The sequence below is a fragment of the Typopeltis vanoorti genome, chromosome 8, assembly GCF_054136105.1.
Source record: "Typopeltis vanoorti isolate ZY-2024b chromosome 8, IOZ_Tvanoo_1.0, whole genome shotgun sequence".
Lineage (NCBI taxonomy): Eukaryota > Metazoa > Arthropoda > Arachnida > Uropygi > Thelyphonidae > Typopeltis > Typopeltis vanoorti.
This window is the reverse complement of record NC_143556.1, coordinates 32,694,632-32,717,146: the sequence shown is the minus strand read 5'-3', so window position 1 is coordinate 32,717,146 and position 22,515 is coordinate 32,694,632. Positions and strand designations below refer to the sequence as shown.

The window sequence follows — 22,515 nt, the reverse complement described above, 5'->3', positions numbered from 1 at the left end:
TTTGAAGATCATGTAAAGTTTTCAGTTCTGCAAATTTTTAGAGGTTGTGGTTTTGGATTATAAATGACTTTAGCAACTTCAAAACATAATTTATTTTTGTTATCATAGAAGGATAGGAAATGCATTCAGTATTATGCATAAAATGCATGGTATCAAGCATAATCCTGAAGAATTTAATGTTCTTCTTCTTCTGTTAGTGGATGATTTGAGAGATTTACTACCCACTTAATGTGGAAAAGTTAGAATTAGGAGGTCGATGTTGGAGGTTACTTAATTGTTGAGATACAGTGTAAGTTTACTGGACTATTTGGAAATATTAATATGATGATGGATTATGTTGGCCAGATCTGTTGTTGATTAAGAGTAGCTGAATCACATTGGTGGTCCTTGATTGAGTAATATCCAGGAGATGAAAAAGTTAACTACTGATTAATTTCTCTATGTGTTTTGGAGAGAGCCAAAGTGAGGGTGATAGGATGGTAGCTTGAGGTTGACTTGTTTTCCTTTATTGGTATGAATTTAAATACAAACTTACTTCCATAATTTAGGGAGATCCATATACTAGATAGTAAAGAATATATAAGACAAAATATCAGTACTTGGAACACAAGTTTTCAATAATTGTGTGGAGGTGGGATACGGTTAGGTTTAGAATAATGGGATACCATTATTCTAAACAGCCAGGTTAGTATCCTTGCTGTTTAGAATTCTTTTGATGTGTTTGAGGTAAAAAAAAGAAGAGCAAAAGTGTAAAGATTGTAAGTCTGTTACCACAGGACAGGCATGAGCTGAGGAGTAGCTCTGATTGCAAATGAGTCTGTAAGTGAATTGTGTAGGAGAAATGGTGTGCAGCATGTAGATGTATGAGGTGATTTAGATGGTTAAAATGATTTGTACATAAAAGATGAATAGTTTTGGTATCAGACACTTGAAGAAATTGTTTGATGATGGCATGAATTGTCAGGAAAATTAGATATGTCTGGGTGGTTGCATAAAATTGTGGATGCATGCATTAAATTAAATGGTAGAAATTGTGAGTAATGAGATAATAATAGCTTGTTAGGGATGACCCTGGGAAATATGGGACTAGTATGTCATGAGATGAGCAATAATTGCAGAAATGGATGAGAGATTTGGTTAAACATTCAGCTTGTCAGCCAAGTAGCAGTTATGTGTAGACACTAATGCCAGAAGCATCAGGAATAAAGGCAAAGCAAAGAGATCTTAGCTTTGGTAGATGCAGTTAAATCGAAGATTATAGGCATTAGTGAGACCAGACAGCGGAGGATATTGTTATAAGAATTGATATGATGGGTTTATTTTATTCAGGATAGATAGAGAAGAGTAGGGGAATACTAATAATGATGATAATGATGGCAGAGGAATTAAACTGAAAGAGTGTAGAGATTTCTATCCCAGTGGTAGTAGTAGTATGAGTGATACAAGTTTTTGAGGATGTTTGGTATGAGAGAGAGGTTAACAGGACTGTGAGGGTGTTGCTACAGATCAGGATCATCTAAAAAGGATTATGAATTGCATAGACAGATAAATCTTATCCATGCAAGGACGACTATCATTATTAGTGATTTCAACTATGGGAATATAGACTGCAGGGTGAAGAAAGCATGCAAGATGAGAGAAAAGGGAAAATGAATTTCTAGAATTACTCAGGGATAACTACTTAAGCAGCACATGATGCAAGTGACTAGTAGTACAAGAGAACATTGGATCTAATAATAGTAATCCAAGAGCACTGGATCTACTAATAGCATCTGAGAATTTGCAGTTTTGATTGGGAAATGACAATCGGTATAAAAGCTTTGACTAAGAAAAGACATACATGGGATTGTAAGGCAGGTGATTATAATAACAAACTGAGGAGGGAGCTCGAGGCAGTGTCTTTGCATGAGAAACTGTATGGTGGAGGAATCGACAGTCTATGGAAATGAGTCATAGGGTACCCAGAGGAAGCTTATCTGACTGCATCTCGAAAGTTAGGAGTTGAATAGTTAAATTGATAAATAATACTCTAAAGCAAGAGTTGCATAAAAACAAAAAAGAAGTGTGAGGAATATCATATGAAGAGTAATGATAAGATCTGGGTTGTTATAAACAACAGGCTAGGAGAATGACAGCATGGTGAGGAAGGCAAAATCAAATTATAAAAAAGAAGTTAGCCAAACAGACTGAAGGAAATCCTATAGAATTTTTTTTCTATGCAGTGAGAAAAAGAAAGAATAACTTTGGTCTAAAATGCAAATGGTCTAAAACTGTTAGTTATACAAAAAAAAAGCTGAGTTATTAAGTGATAACTTTAGTAGAGTATATTTTCTAGACAGACCCATTAACTCTCTGGATGACTGCTACGAACTGGACAAAAGAATAGAAGTAGATAAGTTAGAAGTACTAAAGCTGTTAAAAGACCTTGACTCAGATATAGCAGTTGGATTGGATAGGATCTCAGCACAGGTGCTGAAGGGATGTGCAAAACACTTAGCAGTGCTCCTGACCCTACTGTTCAACTTGAGTCTCAGCACATGCAAGATTCCTAATGAGTAGGAGCAGGGCAAGACAGAGTAAGATAATATCATTATATAGGTAGAGTGAAGTCTGAATTATAGACCAGTTGGTATATTTGTTGTGATCATCAAGGTATTGGAAAGCTTGATTAGGAATTACATCCGAAGGTGGGGTAGACAACACTAGGATCCTATATAGAGGACAATGTGGATTTGTTAAAGGCAGGTCTTGCTTTATCACTCTACTAATGTTCTGTAATAGTGAGAGTATAATTGAATAATGAGAATGGATACACTATGATACATCCAGATTTTGCCAAAGCATTTAATAGGATTACACATTGGCAGTTATGTTTGATACAAATTCAAAGCAAATGATTTATAAAATAAACTTGTAACATAGATTGGAGAGTGGCTGACTGACATGTACCAGAAGTTGATGTATAGTGGTGCTAAGTGTGATCAAGTATGACCCATAGTTGATCACATTGTTCTGCACATGGGATGTTGTTGTTTAACATGTATATTAAACGTTCATACTGGGCTATGTCACCTTAGTTCGCACCAATCAGCATGAGACACATCTCCTGATGGGATTTTTGTTAATGATATTGGGATAGGTCTTGAGTGTGACATTCAATTCTTTGCTGATGATAGGGAGAGTGATAGGAATGCAACTGGTTCAAAATTTCTTCAGGGTGATTTCATTGGTTATATGGGCAAATGACAATGAATGTTATTTCATTGTTGCCAAGTGAAGCTAGTTTGTACACTGCCAAGGATGTTACAGGTGGATTAAGGCAATTTGTCAAAGGGAGCTGTAGCTGCCTTGGAGGTTATTCAAGTTATAGTGAGTTACAGGCATTATTTATTGGGTTACACAGTGCTTACTGTATTACTTAAAGTTTAGGAGTGACATTGCTAATGTGGTTAACAGCACTAAAGAGAAACTAACCTGCAGGAATAAGGAAGTTATTCTTCCTCTTTTACAAGGCTTTGAAAAGGTCAAATCTGGAGATTACTGTGTGCGGTATGGTCAAGTGAGATCCAAGAAGAGATGATGACACAGTTGAAGAAAAGATTCAATGACGAGTAATCAAAATAATAACATAACTGTTCTGTGGACAGATTGAGAGAATGTGGTCTTCAGAGTTTGAGGAATAGATAGAGGAGATTGATAGAAACACACAAGTTAGTATGGGATTTCACAGTATAGACACGTGATATTTTGTAACTTATGGATGGTAGAACTTGAGGTCATCCCTGGAAACTGTTTAGAGGGATTAGGAAGGTGGTGAGTGTATGGAATGAACTTCATTAGATGCGAGTACATTTTTAATAAATGTGTTCATGGAGAGAGAAAGATGCTAGATATTTAAATATGAATGTTCCAAATAGGCCCTTCCTCAGTGATTTGATGCTCTGGAGATGTTTAAGGAGATATACAGTGGGTTGTCCACGGTATTTATTGTTATTTTGTGGCTAAGTAAGCAAACTACATTTATTCTTACATTTAAAAAAAAAAAAAAAAACTTGAAAGTTTGAAATTGAGAAAGAACATATGAAAATTCTTTCTTTCATGTTTACATGACGATCTGAATTAATCAGAAAATTATGGAAACGACTACCATGTTATAGTGAAACTTTAGTTTAATATATACTAAAATAATCACTCGATGTTTCTGCTTTCACATTAAGGTCATCATCTGGAGTAGACATATACAGGTATCCCTTACTTAACGCGGTGAAATTAATTGTGGCAATTCATTGATATATGCGGCAAGAGTTTTGATTAACGCGCCTTTAACCCTGCAGAGCTCGCAGCTGATCTGACAGATACATGCAAAATGTTTAATATAAATATTCTTACACAATTCATTGTATAGCTTGGAGGTCATGAGTAGCTGTGCATTCACATGCTACAAGTGATATTCCGCTTTTTTTTTTTTTTTTGCTGTCAGTTTGGTTTAACACATATTATGTAAAGGTTTGTGATATTTGACAGTAAATTGTATCTGAGAGATACCATGACCTCTGATGTCAGCATAGTATGGTTTAGTTTTTATTTATTTATTTTTTTTATTCTTTGTTCAATAATTTTTAGATTCTAACTGAAAATAAATAAACCATCATGTATTACAATAGAGAGCCAAAGGCTTATTTATTATACATGTTCTCTAGGACAGCGCTTTCCAAACTGTGGGCCGCAGCCCCCTTGGGGGCCATAGGTTTTGTTGAGGGGGTGGTGAAATAATGAAAACAAATTGAAAATGTTTTAAGACTAAGTAGATTTTTTAACTTAAAAGAAACGTATTTATTTTTTGTTATTTTTTATATTTTAATGGGAAAAAAATCGCACATTGGTGCGGGTTCACTAATTTTGCTTTCTGTGTATTTGCTTCCTACGAAACTTGTAGTTTCTATATTCAGCTATGAAATAATGTTGGATTCAATATTCACTTAATTTGTACTATCATGTATTATATTTGCAGTGTTTATTCTTTGTTTTATTGCTTTTTTGCCGAGGTATGGAGAGTCATTTTGCTTGTTATCATAGAATTTATGCCGATAAGAAAAAAACTAAAACTGTTCAAACGACTCTTGATAACTTTTGATAAAAAAATTGCAGTAAATAATGTAGGTACAAGCATTTATTAAACATTTACTTTGCATTCATTTTTTATCTTTTCTAAAAGAGTATCACATAAAACGAATTATTAATACAGTAATCGATCATGGACGAATTGTAATTTTTACCATTGATTATTAGATTTGATTAATGCGCTTTTGATATATGCAGTAACATCGAGGGATTAATTAACCGTGTTAATCAAGGGATACCTGTATATACAAAGAAATAAGCTGCACTGCAATCTACATGGTATGCTTAAGTTACATTGATTTGGTCAATCATTAAAATTACTCAAATTTAAACTATTGGCCTGACCTCTGGCAGGGAAAAAAAAAACCTTACTACAGCAAAGCTAAAGTCCTGTTGTTATTATTATCTATTTGGTTACAAAAATAAATTAAGCTGGGGAGCAACATGTTCATTTAATGGTCACTACACATACTGGTTGCGACCTTTATTGAGGTCTAGTCAGTGGGAGCCAGACCTAAAAAATGCCAAGGGTGAAGTAATACAGAGCTTATAAATATTTTACCTAAACAAATTGCCAGAAGGTGCTTTGACTTCATTAAATAAAAATCTCAGGATTAGAGTAATATGTAGAAAGTTTTTTAGGTCTGGCTCCCACTGACGAGACCTCAATAAAGGTTGAAACCGGTATGGGTGGCCACTACCTTAATGCATAGCATCGTATATTTCTGCAGAGAAATGTGCTTTGCATTAGGGGAAAATTCTAAGGAAAGTGATCAGAGCTTGCTCCACCTTTACTATGAGTTGCCTAGTATTGCATTACGTGTAGCCACAAACTTGACTTACTTGTCTGTTTGCTTACTTGGGAAAAAGGATTAAAAAACCTAGCTTATAAAATTGCTTGGTATCTTTAACATAATATATACCCAAGGTAGAAAACTTTCTACATATTACTCTCATCGTGAGATTTTTATTTAATGAGGTCAAAGCACCTTTTGGCAACTTGTTTAGGTAAAATATTCATAAGCTCTGTATTACTTCATCCTCGGCATTTTTTAGGTCTTCTGGCTCCCACTGACGAGACCTCAATAAAGGTCAAAAATCTTGTAGAACTAGAAAATACCACCATCGAATGTATACATGCAATTTTAAATCCATATGGGTTTTCTGATAACTATATAAAAAATCATTTCATTGCATTTTGTTCTGATGGAGCTAGTGTAATGTTAGGAAACAAATCAGGTGTTGCAATCAAACTTCTACAAAAATTTCCCAACCTTATGATTTGGCATTGCGCTCATCGTTTACACTTAGCATTAGATGATTCGATACAAAAACATTAAAGAAATAAATCATTTTGAAATATTTATGGATAAATTATATGCTTTTTATCATCAATCACCAAAAAATCAACGAGAATTAAATACGATTGCAAAAGACCTTGGTATCGAAATTTTAAAGATCGGCCGTGTGTTTGGACCACGATGGGCAGCTTGCAGTTTACGAACGGCTCTTGCTTTGTGGAGAAATTACCCAGCTTTATGCAAGCATTTTGCATCGAACAATAAATATAAGGGCTTTTTAAACCGACTTCTCAATTTGGAATTTTTAAAAGCTTTAGCATTAATGATTGATGTCCTACAGGAATTATCATATCTGTCAGAAGCTCTATAAAGTCTCAATATAAGTATTATAAGGGCTAAGTTAGGCCTTTTTTTTGCTCGACTATGCGAGTCCCTTTGTTAAAATTTCCATAGCTCATCACTGGTAGTGACCATTACCTTAATGCATAGCATCATACATTTCTGCAAGGAAATGTGCTTTGCATTAAGGGAAAATTCTAAGGAAAGTGATCAGAGCTTGCTCCACCTTTACCACAAGTTGCCTAGTGTTGCACTGCGTGTAGCCACAAACTTGACTTACTTGTCTGTTTGCTTACTTGGGAAAAAAGGATTAAAAAACCTAGCTTAAAAAATTGCTTGGTATCTTTAACATAATATATACCCAAGGTCAAAAACTTTCTATACAACATGTTTTGACGGAATGCCTACTTCTTCAGGCGTGAGAACATTAAAAGCAAACATAAAAAACACTGCAAAGAAACATTGTACCACTACAATAGCAGACTTATTAACTGGAATTAAGTTTGAACTGAAGCTACAGTCCAGGCTAGAGTTCTGTTGTTAGGCATATGTGAACTTGACTTCACAAGTGCACCAGTATCTGATAGCAGAGCTGTGTGAGTCTGCCAAACTATAACTAAGGTTATTACTGTTTATGCAAGAAGAGTCTAGGATAATTTCTTTGGATTCAGCTATGTGGCTTTCTACTTCATCGTGGCATATATGAATGTTTGATGTTGTATTCCAATCTTTTCATGTTGGCAGCCTTCATTATTTGTGTTCACTGAGAACAGGACACGGCTTGAGAGGGTGCTTGCTCTGGTTCTACTATAAGAAATGTCTCTCTGATGTTCTTCGAGATGCAGGAGGATGGACTTCTCAGTTTGGCCATAATATGGCTTTCCACAGTCAATATGATTTTATATACACCTGGAAACTGAAGATGGTTGTGAACTGTTTTGGTTGGCCTAGAATTGATCTGAGTTTAAGAAGAGTGGAAAAATCATGTTTTTATATTAAATTTTTTCAAAATTCTTCTTAGTTTCTGGGAGAGCGAGCTGATGTACGGTAAAGAGATATAACCCTTGTGGTTGTCCTGTGTCTCTGTGTTGTTTTGTGGACAGCAGTATTGTTGTTTATTGATAGTTTTTGAAGAGTAGCCGTTATTTATGAAGGTTCTTTTGAGATGTTGTAGTTCATTTTTTAGTTCTTCCTCATCTGACAATACAGACCTGGCACAATGAGCCAGAGTGGAGATGATACCTAACTTCTATGCTGGATTGTGGTGTGAGGACGCATGCAGATACCTGCATGCATCCACATGTGAAGAGTGCCACTACATCAAAGTTCACCATAATATCTGAATTCTTGAGCTTTATATTTTTAATTTTGGAGACGAAGTCTGTTGAATTTTTAATGTAAGAAGGAGATTTTCCTGCTAAACCTTTTAAGGAGGATGCTAGATATTTTGATAACTTATATGTAGGTGAGCCAATACTATCAACAATTGGCCTTAGTGGGCAGTTTTCTTTATGTACTTTTGGAAGGCCATATAATCTGGGGATGAGTGGATGTAGAGAATGAAGAAAATGGTGTATGTTTCTTGGAAATTCCATGGTCTTTTTCAGAAGGTTGTTGGTTCTGTTATGTATCTCTCTCTCTCGTTGGGTCTCTCTCTAGCTCAAAGTATCTATCTGACTCCAATAGTGCTAAGATTTTGTTGCGGTAATCTGTTTTATTTAGGACAACAGTTGCATTATCCTTGTCAGCTTAGAGGATGATAACATCTTTGTTCTTAAGTTTTTTAATGGCTAGTCTTTCACCAGGAGAAATGTTATTTTTTCCCAACATTAGAGGGTGCTATGAATAGGATTTTAGATCTTTTGTACACTGCAATTTTATTGTTTTACTTACTGTTGCATGTACAAGTGTATTATGCTCTGATAATGCTGATTTGAAATTCAGCAAAATATAAGCATTTAATAAAACATCTTTTGATTAAATTGTTTGGTGTTGTTAATACCATTAAAAACTTAAGTCATGATTAAAACAATTTGTTTGTATCTATCAGATCAGCCACGACCTCAGCAAGGTTAAATGATTTTTCACTGTTCATAGTGTTGCCCTGACACAAACAGTATGATTCATCATCTTGTGGTACCATTATTGTCTTTCAGTATAGGCCATAACTCAAAGCCTCAGTTTCTTCAAGTGTAATCCCACTAATTACTAAAATAAAGAGCCAAAAGGCTTTAGTTCGGCAATGCAAAATTATATAAGTCAAGTGGATATTAGATTCAGCATCATTTCAAAGCCAAACATAGAAACTATGAAAGTTTCATAAGATAAGTTGACCAGAGAGTTTATGGGAATGACATTTAAAGTTCCTTAGTACTGAATGAGAGTTTTTGCTCTCTTAAGGTTTCTCTCTGATCTCTGAGGAGAACCAACCAGTTCAAAACAGCTGTCAGGTCATGAAACCTTATCAAAATGGACTAATAAAAGGTAACTATATAGATGCTTGGGCAGCACCTATGTCTTCTAAGTAGTCCATACTAAGGCAACTCATGAATGCTGGGAGGTGTATTCCCATAAGCTCTTTGGTCAACTTACTTTACGAAACTTTCATAGTTTCTACATTCAGCTTTTAAATAATGCTGGATCTAATATCCACTTGACTTATATAATCCCACTAATATAAGAGAGGGGGGGGGGGCAGGTCTAGAAGGTTCTCATAAATGCCTAGAACAAAAATTGATTAATTTTGTCTTCTTATATATTATTATTATTATTATTATGTGACACCTCCAGAGAGTCCAAAGACTCATTGAGGGAGAGTGTGCCAACAGCATTGAACGGTTGTTCTCCTTTCAACTACTAACCACGCTCAAACTTGCTTAACTTTTTGCTGAGCCATTAATAGCAGAGGCTCTACCAATCAATCAACCTTTGCTGGCATAGAAAAGATGTTTTCTGAAAAATCATTTTTGGAAAAACATTTTTATATGAAGAAACATTTTTGTTCTAGGGGTTTATCAGAACTTTCCAACCCCCCACTTGTAATATCCCACTGGAAATCTCATCATGCCCAAGTGCATCACTTTACACTTACTAACATTGGATTGATAGCAATTATCAGTTTTCTTACATTTCCAATCTATTCAAATCAATCTGTAAGTTCTGGATTTCCAGCAATCCTGATTATCCTATGTATCTTTACATCATCAGCAAATAATTGAACATCTCTTCTAAGGTCTTTCCCAATATCATTAATGTACAGATTAAACAACAGTGGTCCAAAGACTGAAGTACCAGCAGGCACCCTAGAGATGGAGTACTCCACTGGTCACCTTAAATTAGAAAGTGGTATATTATCATTATACCACTTTCTGATACTTCTCTTTCAATCATTTCTTATCCAAACATATTCCATGTCCTCCACTTCAAAGCTTTCCTAAACCAGGGAATTCCAAAATACAGCATCCAAGAAAGTATAAAACATAGCTTAAGTACATTTGCTTTTGAACACTTGTGCTTAATCTACATCCAACATTGAAATAAAAAGGAATTTTGACCCAGTTTGCATATTTTATAACCAAATTGACTAGTACCGCAATATTCTGAGACCAGATCTGGAAAATGGAAGACAAATACATCTCTCATCACTTGAGAGAGAGAGAGAGAGAGAGAGAGAGAGAGATAATGACTCACCTTTGTGCAAGAAAGCATCCCAACACACTTTTACTAATGTATATATAAATTTTAATTGACCTCTCTCTTTATAATAATGAGAAATATCTTGCACATGCCCAGGTATAATTTTATCTGCTATGGAGTATAAAAAAAGAGTTCACACACACACGAGTGGTACAAAAACTAAGCTGATGTGTCTATTGACCTGTTCAGTATCTTTGTATTGTAGATGAGAAAGATTTTAGTGAAGTTGGTAAAAACTAGTTTACAGAAATGGGTTGAGAAATGGGCTAAGGTATTTGATAGCTTACCATGTGAAAGGGTGTTGAATAAATTGGAGGATATGGAATTTGAATATAAACTATTGACTTGTATGAGCAAGTGGCTGACAGACAGGTATCAAAAAGTGGTGTATGAGATGTGAGACTGCCTGATTTAAGGGGACCAGTGTACCCCAGGGATCGTTTCTTGTATGCTGTTATTGTTCAGTCAATACGTTAATGATGGGTTGCTGCTGACAAAAGATGTTCAGTTGGTTGCTGATGATGAAAAGAGAGGCAGAGCAATCAGAGATGCTACTTATATGCAGCACTTACAGAATGACTTGAATAGGCTGGAACTGTGGACAAACGATACCAGTTGTCAATTCACTGTGTTAGTACATGTAAAGTTATGCACTTTCACATAATGAGATTTTAGTTGGCTTATTATATTGGTAGGATTTTAGGCTTGGAGAAACTGATGTGAAACAAGCAATGGAGACCTTGAAGTTCAAAGGTTACAGCAAAAATTGTAAATACAACTCGGAAAATAATTGTGATACTGAAATGAACATTGATATGTATGGATAAGGAAATCATTTTTCCTCTTTACAATGTCTTGATTTGACCACACCTTGTGTGCATGGTATCATGGGTTCCAAGAAAATGAGCAAGCTGTGGACAGGGCACAAAGAGTTACAAAGGTAATATTGAGATGACAAAATGCAGATTATGGGGGATAGAGTGAGCATATGTGGATTGCAGATAATGGTAAACAGGAGAAAGAGGGATGATAAGAGATCTGTAAACTTCTGAATGGATGCTATAGGATACTGGTTGATAGAATTTTTCATTATATGGAGGAGTGGACAGGACAAGGGGGCATCCATGGAACTTAAGTTTGTGTGCATTTAAGAATGGAGTGAAATCTAGGTTTTTTTTTCTCACAGAATAGTGAGTGGAAAAGTTTGCCTGTTGAAGTGGTGAGCACATACAGTGCGAATGAGCTTTAGAGAGGGCATGACAACCAGTGTGGATGATAAGCCCTCAATGAAATTATAGAAAGTTACTGGCATATTTTTTCTTTAGAATTTTTGTATCTTTGCAAATAACTTCACTAAATGCTAAGCTTTGAGGCATGTTTCTTACCATTCTGCAGTTAGATATACATGTTTATCCATTGGAAACTAGATGGGAATTATTTATTATTTCATATCTATAAATTCTTATAACCTGAAACATAAAATAAAGTAATGTAATTTCAGCAATAATTGATAAGACTTGTTTTTGTATGTATGCTATCTATGTAAATTTTTGCAAAATTTTTATGTTATACTTGGTGTTATTCCTGTGTCTATTAGGATATGCCTATTGAGGAAATATGAGAAATACCTATTAGGTTATTCACTTCTCATTTAACCTGCAGTTTTTCCACATTTTCACAAAATATTTCCTTCTCCAGCTATATTGGTGATAGAAATGTTTCAAAATTTGTTGATGACTCTTTCTAATGAGTGAAAGAATTCTATTTCTTTATTATTTGCACTTGCAATAAGACCATAGGCAGTTAACTTGCTTCTTTAACTGGCCATTTTATTTGAAATTGTGTTCCATTCAAGAAGTTTATTTGCTTGCATAGTACTAAATATTATAGGTACTCTCCCTTTCTTTGATCACTGTTGCTTGCATAAATCATCTTAGGCTTATTATTTAGAAGACTGTCACCTATTGCTTTCATTTTCTTTTTAGTTAAAGTTAATTCCACGTGTTTCTATAATTTAATTAACTACTAGTTTTATTTCTTATGCCATAGGTGTTGCATATATTTATGGTACTTAAATTGTTCTGTTGAAGCAGTTCCACTAACTGATTTGTCATTGGTGATTGGTGCCTAGGTTCATCTGATGAAAACAGTACAGCACTTTTTTTTATACTGGATAATTTGTCATTCAGATTCATCATAATGTATGTGTGGTGTAAGTAGCAGAATGGAATACAATATATTCAACCAAGATTCAAATCCCCCCTTCCTCCTTATTCATTCAGTATCAAAGTGATCAATATCTACTTACTAATACTGGGTGTGTGCACGTGCACCAGAGCAAAGCGAAGACAGTTCTCTACATTCCTTACAAGCGGTGTAGAGTTCTCCAAGTTTATTTCCAGCTTATATCCTTAACTATACTTGCTTGGTTTATATATCTTTACTGGATGAAGAAACTCAGGTATATATGTAAGGAGGAGATACTAGAACCGTTGCACAAACTGAATAAGAATTTAGCAATAGAGGCTGATGGGATATCAGCACAGATGCTAAAACAGTGTTCACTTGAGCTGGCTGTACCTTTGACCAGACTATCTAATTTGAGTCTGGGAAAATTCCAGAGTGGAAAAAATGTACAGTAATACCATTGCACAAGGGTATGCAAAGACTAATGTGTCCAACTATCAACTTATCTTTATCTCTGGAGTGGTCTGATAAATTTTGGAAAAGTTAATAACAGCTTGAATAAAGAAATGGGTTGACAGAGAATCTAGACTTTGTAATGAACTTCAAGAGTTTACTAAGGAAAGGTAATTTTGAGCATTTTGCTCACAATTTATATTAATGCTACTACTGAGCTAGACAGTCAGAATGGATACATCATGATACTTTTGTAATTTGCTGAGTCTTTTGATTGAATATAGCATGGAAGACTGTTGCATTAATTAGAGAATTTAGGATTGGATTATAAAATATTAGCACGGATAAGAGGATAGCTGACTTACAGATATCAAAAAGTGATATCGGGGATATAAGTCTGCAAGCTTTAAGGTGACCAGCAGTGTACTACAAGGATCAATCCTTGGTCCAAAGATTTGACAGGAGACATACAGCTATTTGCTGATGATGGAAAAATAGTCAGGGTAATCAGGAGTGCAGCTAATATGCAGTATTTGCAGAATGATTTGAATAGATTGGAATGGTAGGAATGTGAGAATGGCTGTCAGTTCAATGTCAGTAAATGTGAAGTTATGCATTTTGATGTAATTAGATATCCATATCATTATATTAGTGGGATTTTGCTAGAAGAAACTGATCAGGCTAGAGATCTTGGAGTTTTAGTAGACAAGAAGTTGAAGTTCAAGGGCCACATAGCAAAGATTGCAAATTCAACTCAGAGAATAATGACTTATATATAATAATGACTGACTTATATTGTTGCAATGCTGAAACAAACCTTGACATGTAAAGATAAGGAAGTCATTTTGTCTCTTTACAAGGCAGATCTGGTCTCCTGGTTTCTGTAGGAATTTTGATGGAGTAGAGAGAGAGAGAGAGAGAGTGCAAAGGAGAGTGTTAAAAATGATATCGAGATAACAGGGCATCCTTGGAAGTTGAGAATGAATATTGCCAAGAAGAAGGATGTGAGAGCTAGATTTTTCTCTCATAGAGTGGTGTCTAATTGGAAATAATTGCTATTAGATGTGGTGAGCACAGGTAGCTGTCATGCCTGTTCTTGAGTGAAGAACAGGCATGACAGCTAGTGCAGGTAATATGCAACCTCCCTTGATGATTCGGTGAGTTCCTGGAGATCTCTCTTAATAATAATATTCAGAATTTTCTATAAACTGATACTAAGAATTTGAAAATATATACATATAAACTCTAACCACAGATTTATTTGAACAGCTAATTAACATGAACATGTGAAATTCAAGTGGACTTTTACAGTCCTATATTGTTTGGTTTATTTTGCAAAAGATAATATATACTGCTAACTGCAATTAATTATTTAATTTTGCTTACATTAAATCTTACTCTATAATGTTATTAAAAACTCAGCATTTTAAATGTATACATTTTTTAAGTTTGTTTCATTTCTTTTAATAGGAACTTCTCAGTGAACGTGCTAAAGCTGCAGCAGAAAATGAAAAATCGATTGAGGGTCTTCTTCTAAATCTTCACAAAAAGGATTCCATGATAAAGGATCTTGAGGCTAAACTGAATGGAGGCATGGTAGATACTGAAAAGGATGCACTACCCATTAAATTTGGAGACTTAAAAAAACTTAATGAAGAGAATGAAATGTTGTTGCAAAATTATCAGCATGAAATAGAAACATTAACTTGTCAAATATCTCAGAAAGATTCAGACTGTAATCATCTTCAGCAAACCTTAGAAGAGAAAACAAAGTGCCTTGATGCTACTGAAAAGCAGTATAAGGATCTACAAAATGAACATTTAAGAGTAAAAGCACAGTGTTCAGAAAGGGAAAAGAAAATTATTGTTTTAAAACAAACTATAGATGAATTAAGTAAACAGTTGAAAATTTCTGAAGAGAATTTTACACACAGTAAATCCGAAAATCAAGAAGAAATAAATAAGCTTAAATTAGCTTTAGAAAAGAAAAGCCATTCCTTAAAGGAACAGTGTAGTATGATGGATATTTTGCATTCCAAGTTACATGATCTTGAATCCTTGAAGAAACAAGAACTGACAGCTAAGGATGCAGAATTGGAACATTTAAAATCATGTGCACAAAATGCTTTCTTGCAGGCAGAAGCTGCACAACAAGAATTAGATAACATTAAAAGGGAACTAAATGAAACATCAAATAGTCTAAGTGAAAAGCTTTCCATTATCAAGGGCTTGCAATATGAGCTGAATGCTAAGGAAAAAAAATTTAACGAGTTGAAAGAATTTGAAAAGGGATTGTTAAAAAAGACTCTGGATCCTGAGATGCTGGAAAAAATAAAGTTAACATTTCAAGTGAAAGTAAAAGAGAAGGAGCCAGATGATAAACACATTAAACAAGATGTTAAACAAAGTGGGCAAGCTGAATGTAATAACTTATTTTGTTTAATTGAGAAATTGGAACTAGGAAAAGAGCGCTACGAGAAGGGAGAATTAGAACAACGACTTCATAATAAAGAAGATGAATTACAAAATCTGCAGTTAGAATTTGAGAGAACAGATGTAGAACAAAAAGATATGATAAATTCTCTGGCAAAAAGTAATAGGGAATTGAAAGAAGAATTAAAAGAAAAAACATCAGAAGTAGCTGAGTTCAAAAATTACATTAGTGAGTTAAAGAAAAAATTGCATCATAGAATGAAACGAGAAGGACCATTAGACATTGAAGAACCAAAGGTAGATTCAGTAAATGCTGTCTGTCTCTCTCTTTCTCTAACATACACACAACAAACTCTCAATTCTGGATTGACACCTCTAAAATAGCTTGTGCCTATAGCCTCTTTTAGGTATATTGTGTCTAAACACTAATTTAACCAACAGTTGATCATATAGTAACATGTATAAACTAAAGATACCATATATCATTCATCTTTTTTTTTTGTTTTAGCTTTTAGTATATATTTTATGTTATGATAGGTTTCATGGTATAAAAGAACACAGATGGTTAAGAAAATAACTATTTATTAACTTAAAAGCTAATATTTCACTGGTATTATATCCAGCATCTTCAGAGCACACAACACAAAGTTTGTTACACAGGCAAGACAACTACAATCCGGTGTAACAGTGGGGACAGTAGTGATTGCAGCGTGCAACACAAGACTAAAGTCCTAATATGGCGCCATCTAGGTTGGAAAAAAAAAAAAAAATTCAAAGTTTTGAAATGGTAGTCCAAATGATAAACAATAAAAGTAATAAATATTAATTTGGTCTTAGGATGACTGTCTCCCAAATCTTTGGTAGATTTATACAGCCATACTTGTTAAGGTTTGGAGTATGTTTTAAGGCTTCTGTTGATTTCAGGAACAACCTCTCTGACTTGTAGAAGCTTCTGTGAAGTACTTTTGTTTTTTTTTTTTTCCAATTGATCCTGTGTGCAGGGGTATCCAGAGCATGGTCTGCCAGACCCGACTTACCATAGCGAAAGTGTCGGATATATTTTTTGTGTTCACTGAGGCGGATGTCCACATTTCTTCCTGTCTGTCCGTAGTAGGCTTGATGGCAAGAACAGGGCACTTCATAGACACCAGGATGTGATAAAGGGGTGCATTTGTCCTTAGGTGAACGGATGAGAGTTGCTAATTTTTTATAAGGTTTAAATACTGTGCGTAATTGGTGTTTATTAAGCACCCCAGATATCTTTTCAGATGTGCCTTTAATGTATAGGATGGTGATTGTTTTGTTGTAGTCTTCTGTGGTAGATCGAGGGGATTTATGGGTAGCATTGAGTATGTTATCTATTTTACGTGGATTATAACCATTGTTTAAGAAGGTTTGACATAGGTGGGAAAGTTCAGCAGTGAGAGCAATGTTATTGGAACAGATTGCTCTAGCTCTATGGGTTAGTGTTTTTAAGATACCATATTGTTGAGAAGGGTGATGGTGTGATTGTTTGTGTAGGTATCTCCCTGTATGTGTGGGTTTTCTGTAAACAGAAAATGATAAGGAACCTTCTGGAAGACGTGTGATCAGTGTGTCCAAGAAAGGCAGGCAGTCATTGGCTTCTAGTTCCATTGTAAAGTGGATTTTAGGATGCTGGCTATTTAGATGCACTAAAAATGTATTCAATGTGTCTGGGCCATGTGGCCAAATGGCAAACACATTGTCAACATAGCATAGCCAGAGGCTAGGTTTGAGAGTGGCTGTGTTGATAGCTAATTTTTCCAGATGTTCTATGTAGAAGTTGGCTAAGGGGGGAGAAAGAGGTGAACCCATAGCTGTCCCATCTAACTGTTTGTATATTTTCCCTTTCCATGTAAAATAACCTGCCTGTACTGTGAATTTAAATAGTTGGAATATATCTGGGGGAAATTGTGAATTTAGTAAGTTAAGTGTTTCAATCAGTGGTACAGGCCACATGGCCTGTATTCAATGTGTCTGGGCCATGTGGCCCAAATGGCCACATGGCCCAGACACATTGAATACATTTTTAGTGCATCTAAATAGCCAGCATCCTAAAATCCACTTTACAATGGAACGAGAAGCCAATGACTGCCTGCCTTTCTTGGACACACTGATCACACGTCTTCCAGAAGGTTCCTTATCATTTTCTGTTTACAGAAAACCCACACATACAGGGAGATACTTACACAAACAATCACACCATCACCCTTCTCAACAATATGGTATCTTAAAAACACTAACCCATAGAGCTAGAGCAATCTGTTCCAATGACATTGCTCTCACTGCTGAACTTTCTCACCTATGTCAAACCTTCTTAAACAATGGTTATAATCCACGTAAAATAGATAACATACTCAATGCTACCCATAAATCCCCTCGATCTACCACAGAAGACTACAACAAAACAATCACCATCCCATACATTAAAGGCACATCTGAAAAGATACCTAGGGTGCTTAACAAACACCAATTACGCACAGTATTTAAACCTTATAAAAAATTAGCAACTCTCTTCACCTAAGGACAAATGCACCCTTTTATCACATCCTGGTGTCTATGAAGTGCCCTGTTCTTGCCATCAAGCCTACTATGGACAGACAGGAAAAAATGTGGACATCTGCCTCAGTGAACACAAAAAATATATCCGACACTTTCGCTATGGTAAGTCGGGTCTGACAGACCATGCTCTGGATACCCCTGCACACAGGATCAATTGGAAAAAAAACAAACAAAAGTACTTCACAGAAGCTTCTACAAGTCAGAGAGGTTGTTCCTGGAATCAACAGAAGCCTTAAAACATACTCCAAACCTTAACAAGTATGACTGTATAAATCTACCAAAGATTTGGGAGACAGTCTTCCTAAGACCAAATTAATATTTATTACTTTTATTGTTTATCATTTGGACTAACATTTCAAAACTTTGATTTTTTTTTTTTTTTTTTTTTTTTTCCCAACCTAGATGGCGCCATATTAGGACTTTAGTTTTGTGTTGCACGCTGCAATCATTACTGTCCCCACTGTTACACCGGATTGTGGTTGTCTTGCCTGTGTAACAAACTTTGTGTTGTGTGCTCTGAAGATGCTGGATATAATACCAGTGAAATATTAGCTTTTAAGTTAATAAATAGTTATTTTCTTAACCATCTGTGTTCTTTTATACCGTGAAACCTATCATAGCATGTCTGACGAACACATAAGCCTATCCATGAGTATATATATTTTAGTTTTTAAAATTTTATTTTGTTGATTATTTTTAAGGATCGTTATTTTCGCTGTTGTTATTATTTAATTTACTTTATTTATTTATTTTTGGATTTCTGGTCTGGATTTGATACTGTGTGGTTGTTGATTTTATTTATTTATTTTTATGGTGCAAAGACATCAAAGGTCATACTGTGTCAGGACACAGGTCACAGCAGTATATATGATATAGTTCGCCCACAGATTAGAGACCCTTCGACACTTCTGCGCATGTCACAAAAAGGAGAATCCATTCCGATAATAGGGTAATCAATCCGTATTGTGGGATGAGTTGTTTATTATTACACGTCAAAAAATTAACTTCTGTTTTATGATCATTGTAGTTAACTATGTTGCTTGTATAACAGTTGGAAAAATTTACCTATAAAGCATGTGATTTCGCGTGTTGGCAACCAATTTGTACGTCCTTCATTTCTTTCTCCCCTTCAGTATGAATCGACTATTCTTGGCAAGTTTCCAAGTAGAGATCTAAAAAGCGTGGGCATACTATAATTGGTTAGTAAGACAATCACAAGTATCCATGCCCTTGGCAGGACTCGAACCCGCAGTCCCTTGGCTGGAGAGCAGATACATTAACCACTCAGCCAACCAGGCTGGCATATGTTATGTGCTTAGGATACTACAGTGAACATGGCAAATAACTTGGTTATATGCCATGTCCATCCTAGGTAAAAAAAATTCTATTACTTGAGATAGGAAACATATGTGCAACGAATTTCCTTGAAATTTTCTGTATTTTGTTAAATAAGAGTTCTTTAGAACTGCACTTATGAAATAGTTAATCAGGTTTCTATGTGAATTCTTCATGCAAAAGGTTGTAAATAAACCTATTATACAGTAGTATCATAGGCGGGATAAGGGTAGATAAACAAGACTCCTGCTTTGGAGACTAAACATGAAATGTTTTCAAGCCACTTCAGGCTACCACAATTAAACAAAGATAATTTAATTTATCTTCGTTTAATTGAAGACATGTCTGAATTGTTGAAAAGCCAAAACAGTATTGATTTGCCCATCCAGAATGGCATGGGCAAATCAATGCCCATCCAGAATACCATGTATATATGATTTTTCAAACTAAAAAATCTTATTATTTGTATAATTGTATACAAATAAACGTTTGAGGAAATTGATTTAGTAATGTATTTCAAAGATATTATTATTGTGCAGGCACTTCCATGGAGTCCAAAGACTCATTGTGGGAAATCCAAACTGTTCACACAATCTATCATACCTCTCTTTGAACCCATTAACAGACAAATTGCTCAGAACTAACAATGGCAACCCATTAAATTCATTTACCACTCTCCAAGAGAAAAATTTAACCCTCACACTGGGTAATGAGTATGATATGGACATTTTAAGAGGAGAGGTAGAAAAAGCAATAGGACAAGAAAAGAAACAGCAAGAACCCTGGTAATAATAACATCACTGGAGAAATGATTAAATGTGGTGGCAACAGTATGGTTACAGAAATGCACCAACTACGTAATATGGTATGGAAAGAAGGAAAAATGCCAGAAGAGTGTTTGAAATCGATATTAGTGACATTATACAAGAAAGGAAATAAGCTAGAATGTAAAAATTATAGAACAGTTGCCTTGACAAGTCATCTTGGTAAGGTGATGATGATATTGACAGAAAGATTGAGAATACAATTGGAAGCATACCTTGCAGACGAGCAAGCAGGATTTAAAAAATATAGGACTACAATTCAACAGATTTTGACAATGCAATTAATAGCAGAGAAAGCTAAGAAAAAAAACAAAAACATATATACTTGCTTTGTTGATTTTCAGAAAGCATTTGACAGTATTGACCAGAAAGCGACATTAGCAGTGCTAGAATCCTATGGAATTGACGAAAAACTAATAGCTATAGTAAAAGATGTCTTTAAGAATGCAGTTGCAGCAGTTAGAATAGGTGATGATTTGGGGAAATGGTTTAAAACAAGAAGAGGTATTAGCCAGGGGGACACAATGTCACCAAGCATTTTCATTGCACATTTAGAAAGAACAGTGGAGAAATGAAGGAAGATGCAAAAGGAATATCAGTGCATGGGATGAGAATTAACAATTTGAGGTTTGCAGATGACATTGTTATTATTGAAGAATGCTAAAAAGAACTGCAAAAAACATTGAAACTGTTAAATGAGGAAGGGAAAAGATTTGGACTTGTTATGAACTTGGAAAAATCAAAGGCAATGGTATTTGGTGAGAAGAACATGAAACTAAAGATACAAGTGGATGGAATTGATATAGAAAATGTAGAACAATTCACATATTTAGGAAGTAAAATTACATATGAATTGGACTGTAAAAAAGAAATAAAGATCAGGATTGCAAAGAGAAGAACAAATCTGAAGGACATGGATAATATCTGGAAAAGTAAAGTGATCAGCCTGTAAACAAAACTAAGAGTGCTGGAAACATGTATCTTTAGCGGTGTACTGTATGCATCTGAAATGTGGGTAATAAAAAAGGAATCAAGAAAAATAATTTTGGTATTTGAAAGAACTTGTTACAGGAAAATTCTAAGAATAAGATGGGTATAGTCACAAATGAAGATCAGAAGATACAACCAAAGAGGGATCTAATGCAGAAGATTATAAAATGCAAGCTGCAATTATTTGGATACATCTGCAGAATGAGTGAAGACCGGAAGATAAAGACATTCATGTTTGATAATATGGATGGTGTAAACAGAAGAGGTAGACCATACAGAGAATGGATAGACATAAAGGACTGGTGTGGAATGGGTGTACAGAAACTGTAACACTGTGCACTGGACAAAGAAAGGTGGAAGAAGATAGTGAAGGAGGCATCGGACACCAACAGGCATTGAGCCCATAGTTCGTGATGATGACACCCCTATTAACAATGCCTTTACTCAGCTTCCAGATGACCTCTTGTTCTGAATCCTCTAGCCAGTTTCTAAAACATTTCCCCTGCATCAATCCTATAAAATCCTTTAAGTGACATAAACATTTCTCTCATATCCACTCTTTTTTGCCTATCAATCAACTGCAATCCACACATCTTCAATCTCTCCTCATAATTAAATTCCACAGACTACTTACCATCTTTGTAGCTTGCCTCTGAATCTTCTCCATTGTTTCCTCATCCCCAAAAATTCCTGGAGACCAGACCTGAGTACAGTAATCAAGATGTGGAGATATCAAGGCTTTATAAAGAGGAATAACAACTTCCTTATCACTAGTAGACTAGTGTGTCCTTCATGAAGCTGCCTTAGCAGTATGCCCTCTAAACTTTAACTCTCTGCCTACCACAACCCCTAAATCCCTAGCTTCATCTGTTTCCTGGAGTGCAGTTCCATCAATGTAGCACCCAACTTATAACTGATTTATTCCCAAAATGCATAACTTTACATTTTTTCACGTTAAACCGATACCCGTTATCTTTTGCTCATTCTGAAAGCCTATTAAAATAATTGATTTTAATAAATTATCCACTGATTCATTATTACTCTACCTAATTTTGTGTTATCTGCAAACAACTGAATATTTCCTGTGAGATTATTTCCTGCATCATTTATATGCAAACTAAACAGTAGTGTTCCTAGTATGGAATCTTGTGGTACACCACTATATAAGTATCAACTCTGGTAGAGTTTTAAGGGAGTAGAAGGGCAAAATAATTCCGTTGCATAAGGGAGGTTTTAAGACTGCAGGAGCAAAT

General features: G+C 35.1%; 1 protein-coding gene across 5 annotated transcripts in view; it reads left to right on the top strand.

Moving 5' to 3' along the window:
• LOC150103910 (uncharacterized) overlaps positions 1–22,515 on the top strand; it is a 589,709-nt gene that overhangs the window by 282,001 nt on the left and 285,193 nt on the right. For all 5 annotated transcript variants that reach the window (XM_090397176.1, XM_090397175.1, XM_090397178.1 and 2 more), the window contains exon 11: positions 14,568–15,827. In XM_090397176.1, the coding sequence (XP_090253302.1) occupies positions 14,568–15,827 (1,260 nt within the window). The remainder of the gene's footprint in view (positions 1–14,567; positions 15,828–22,515) is intronic.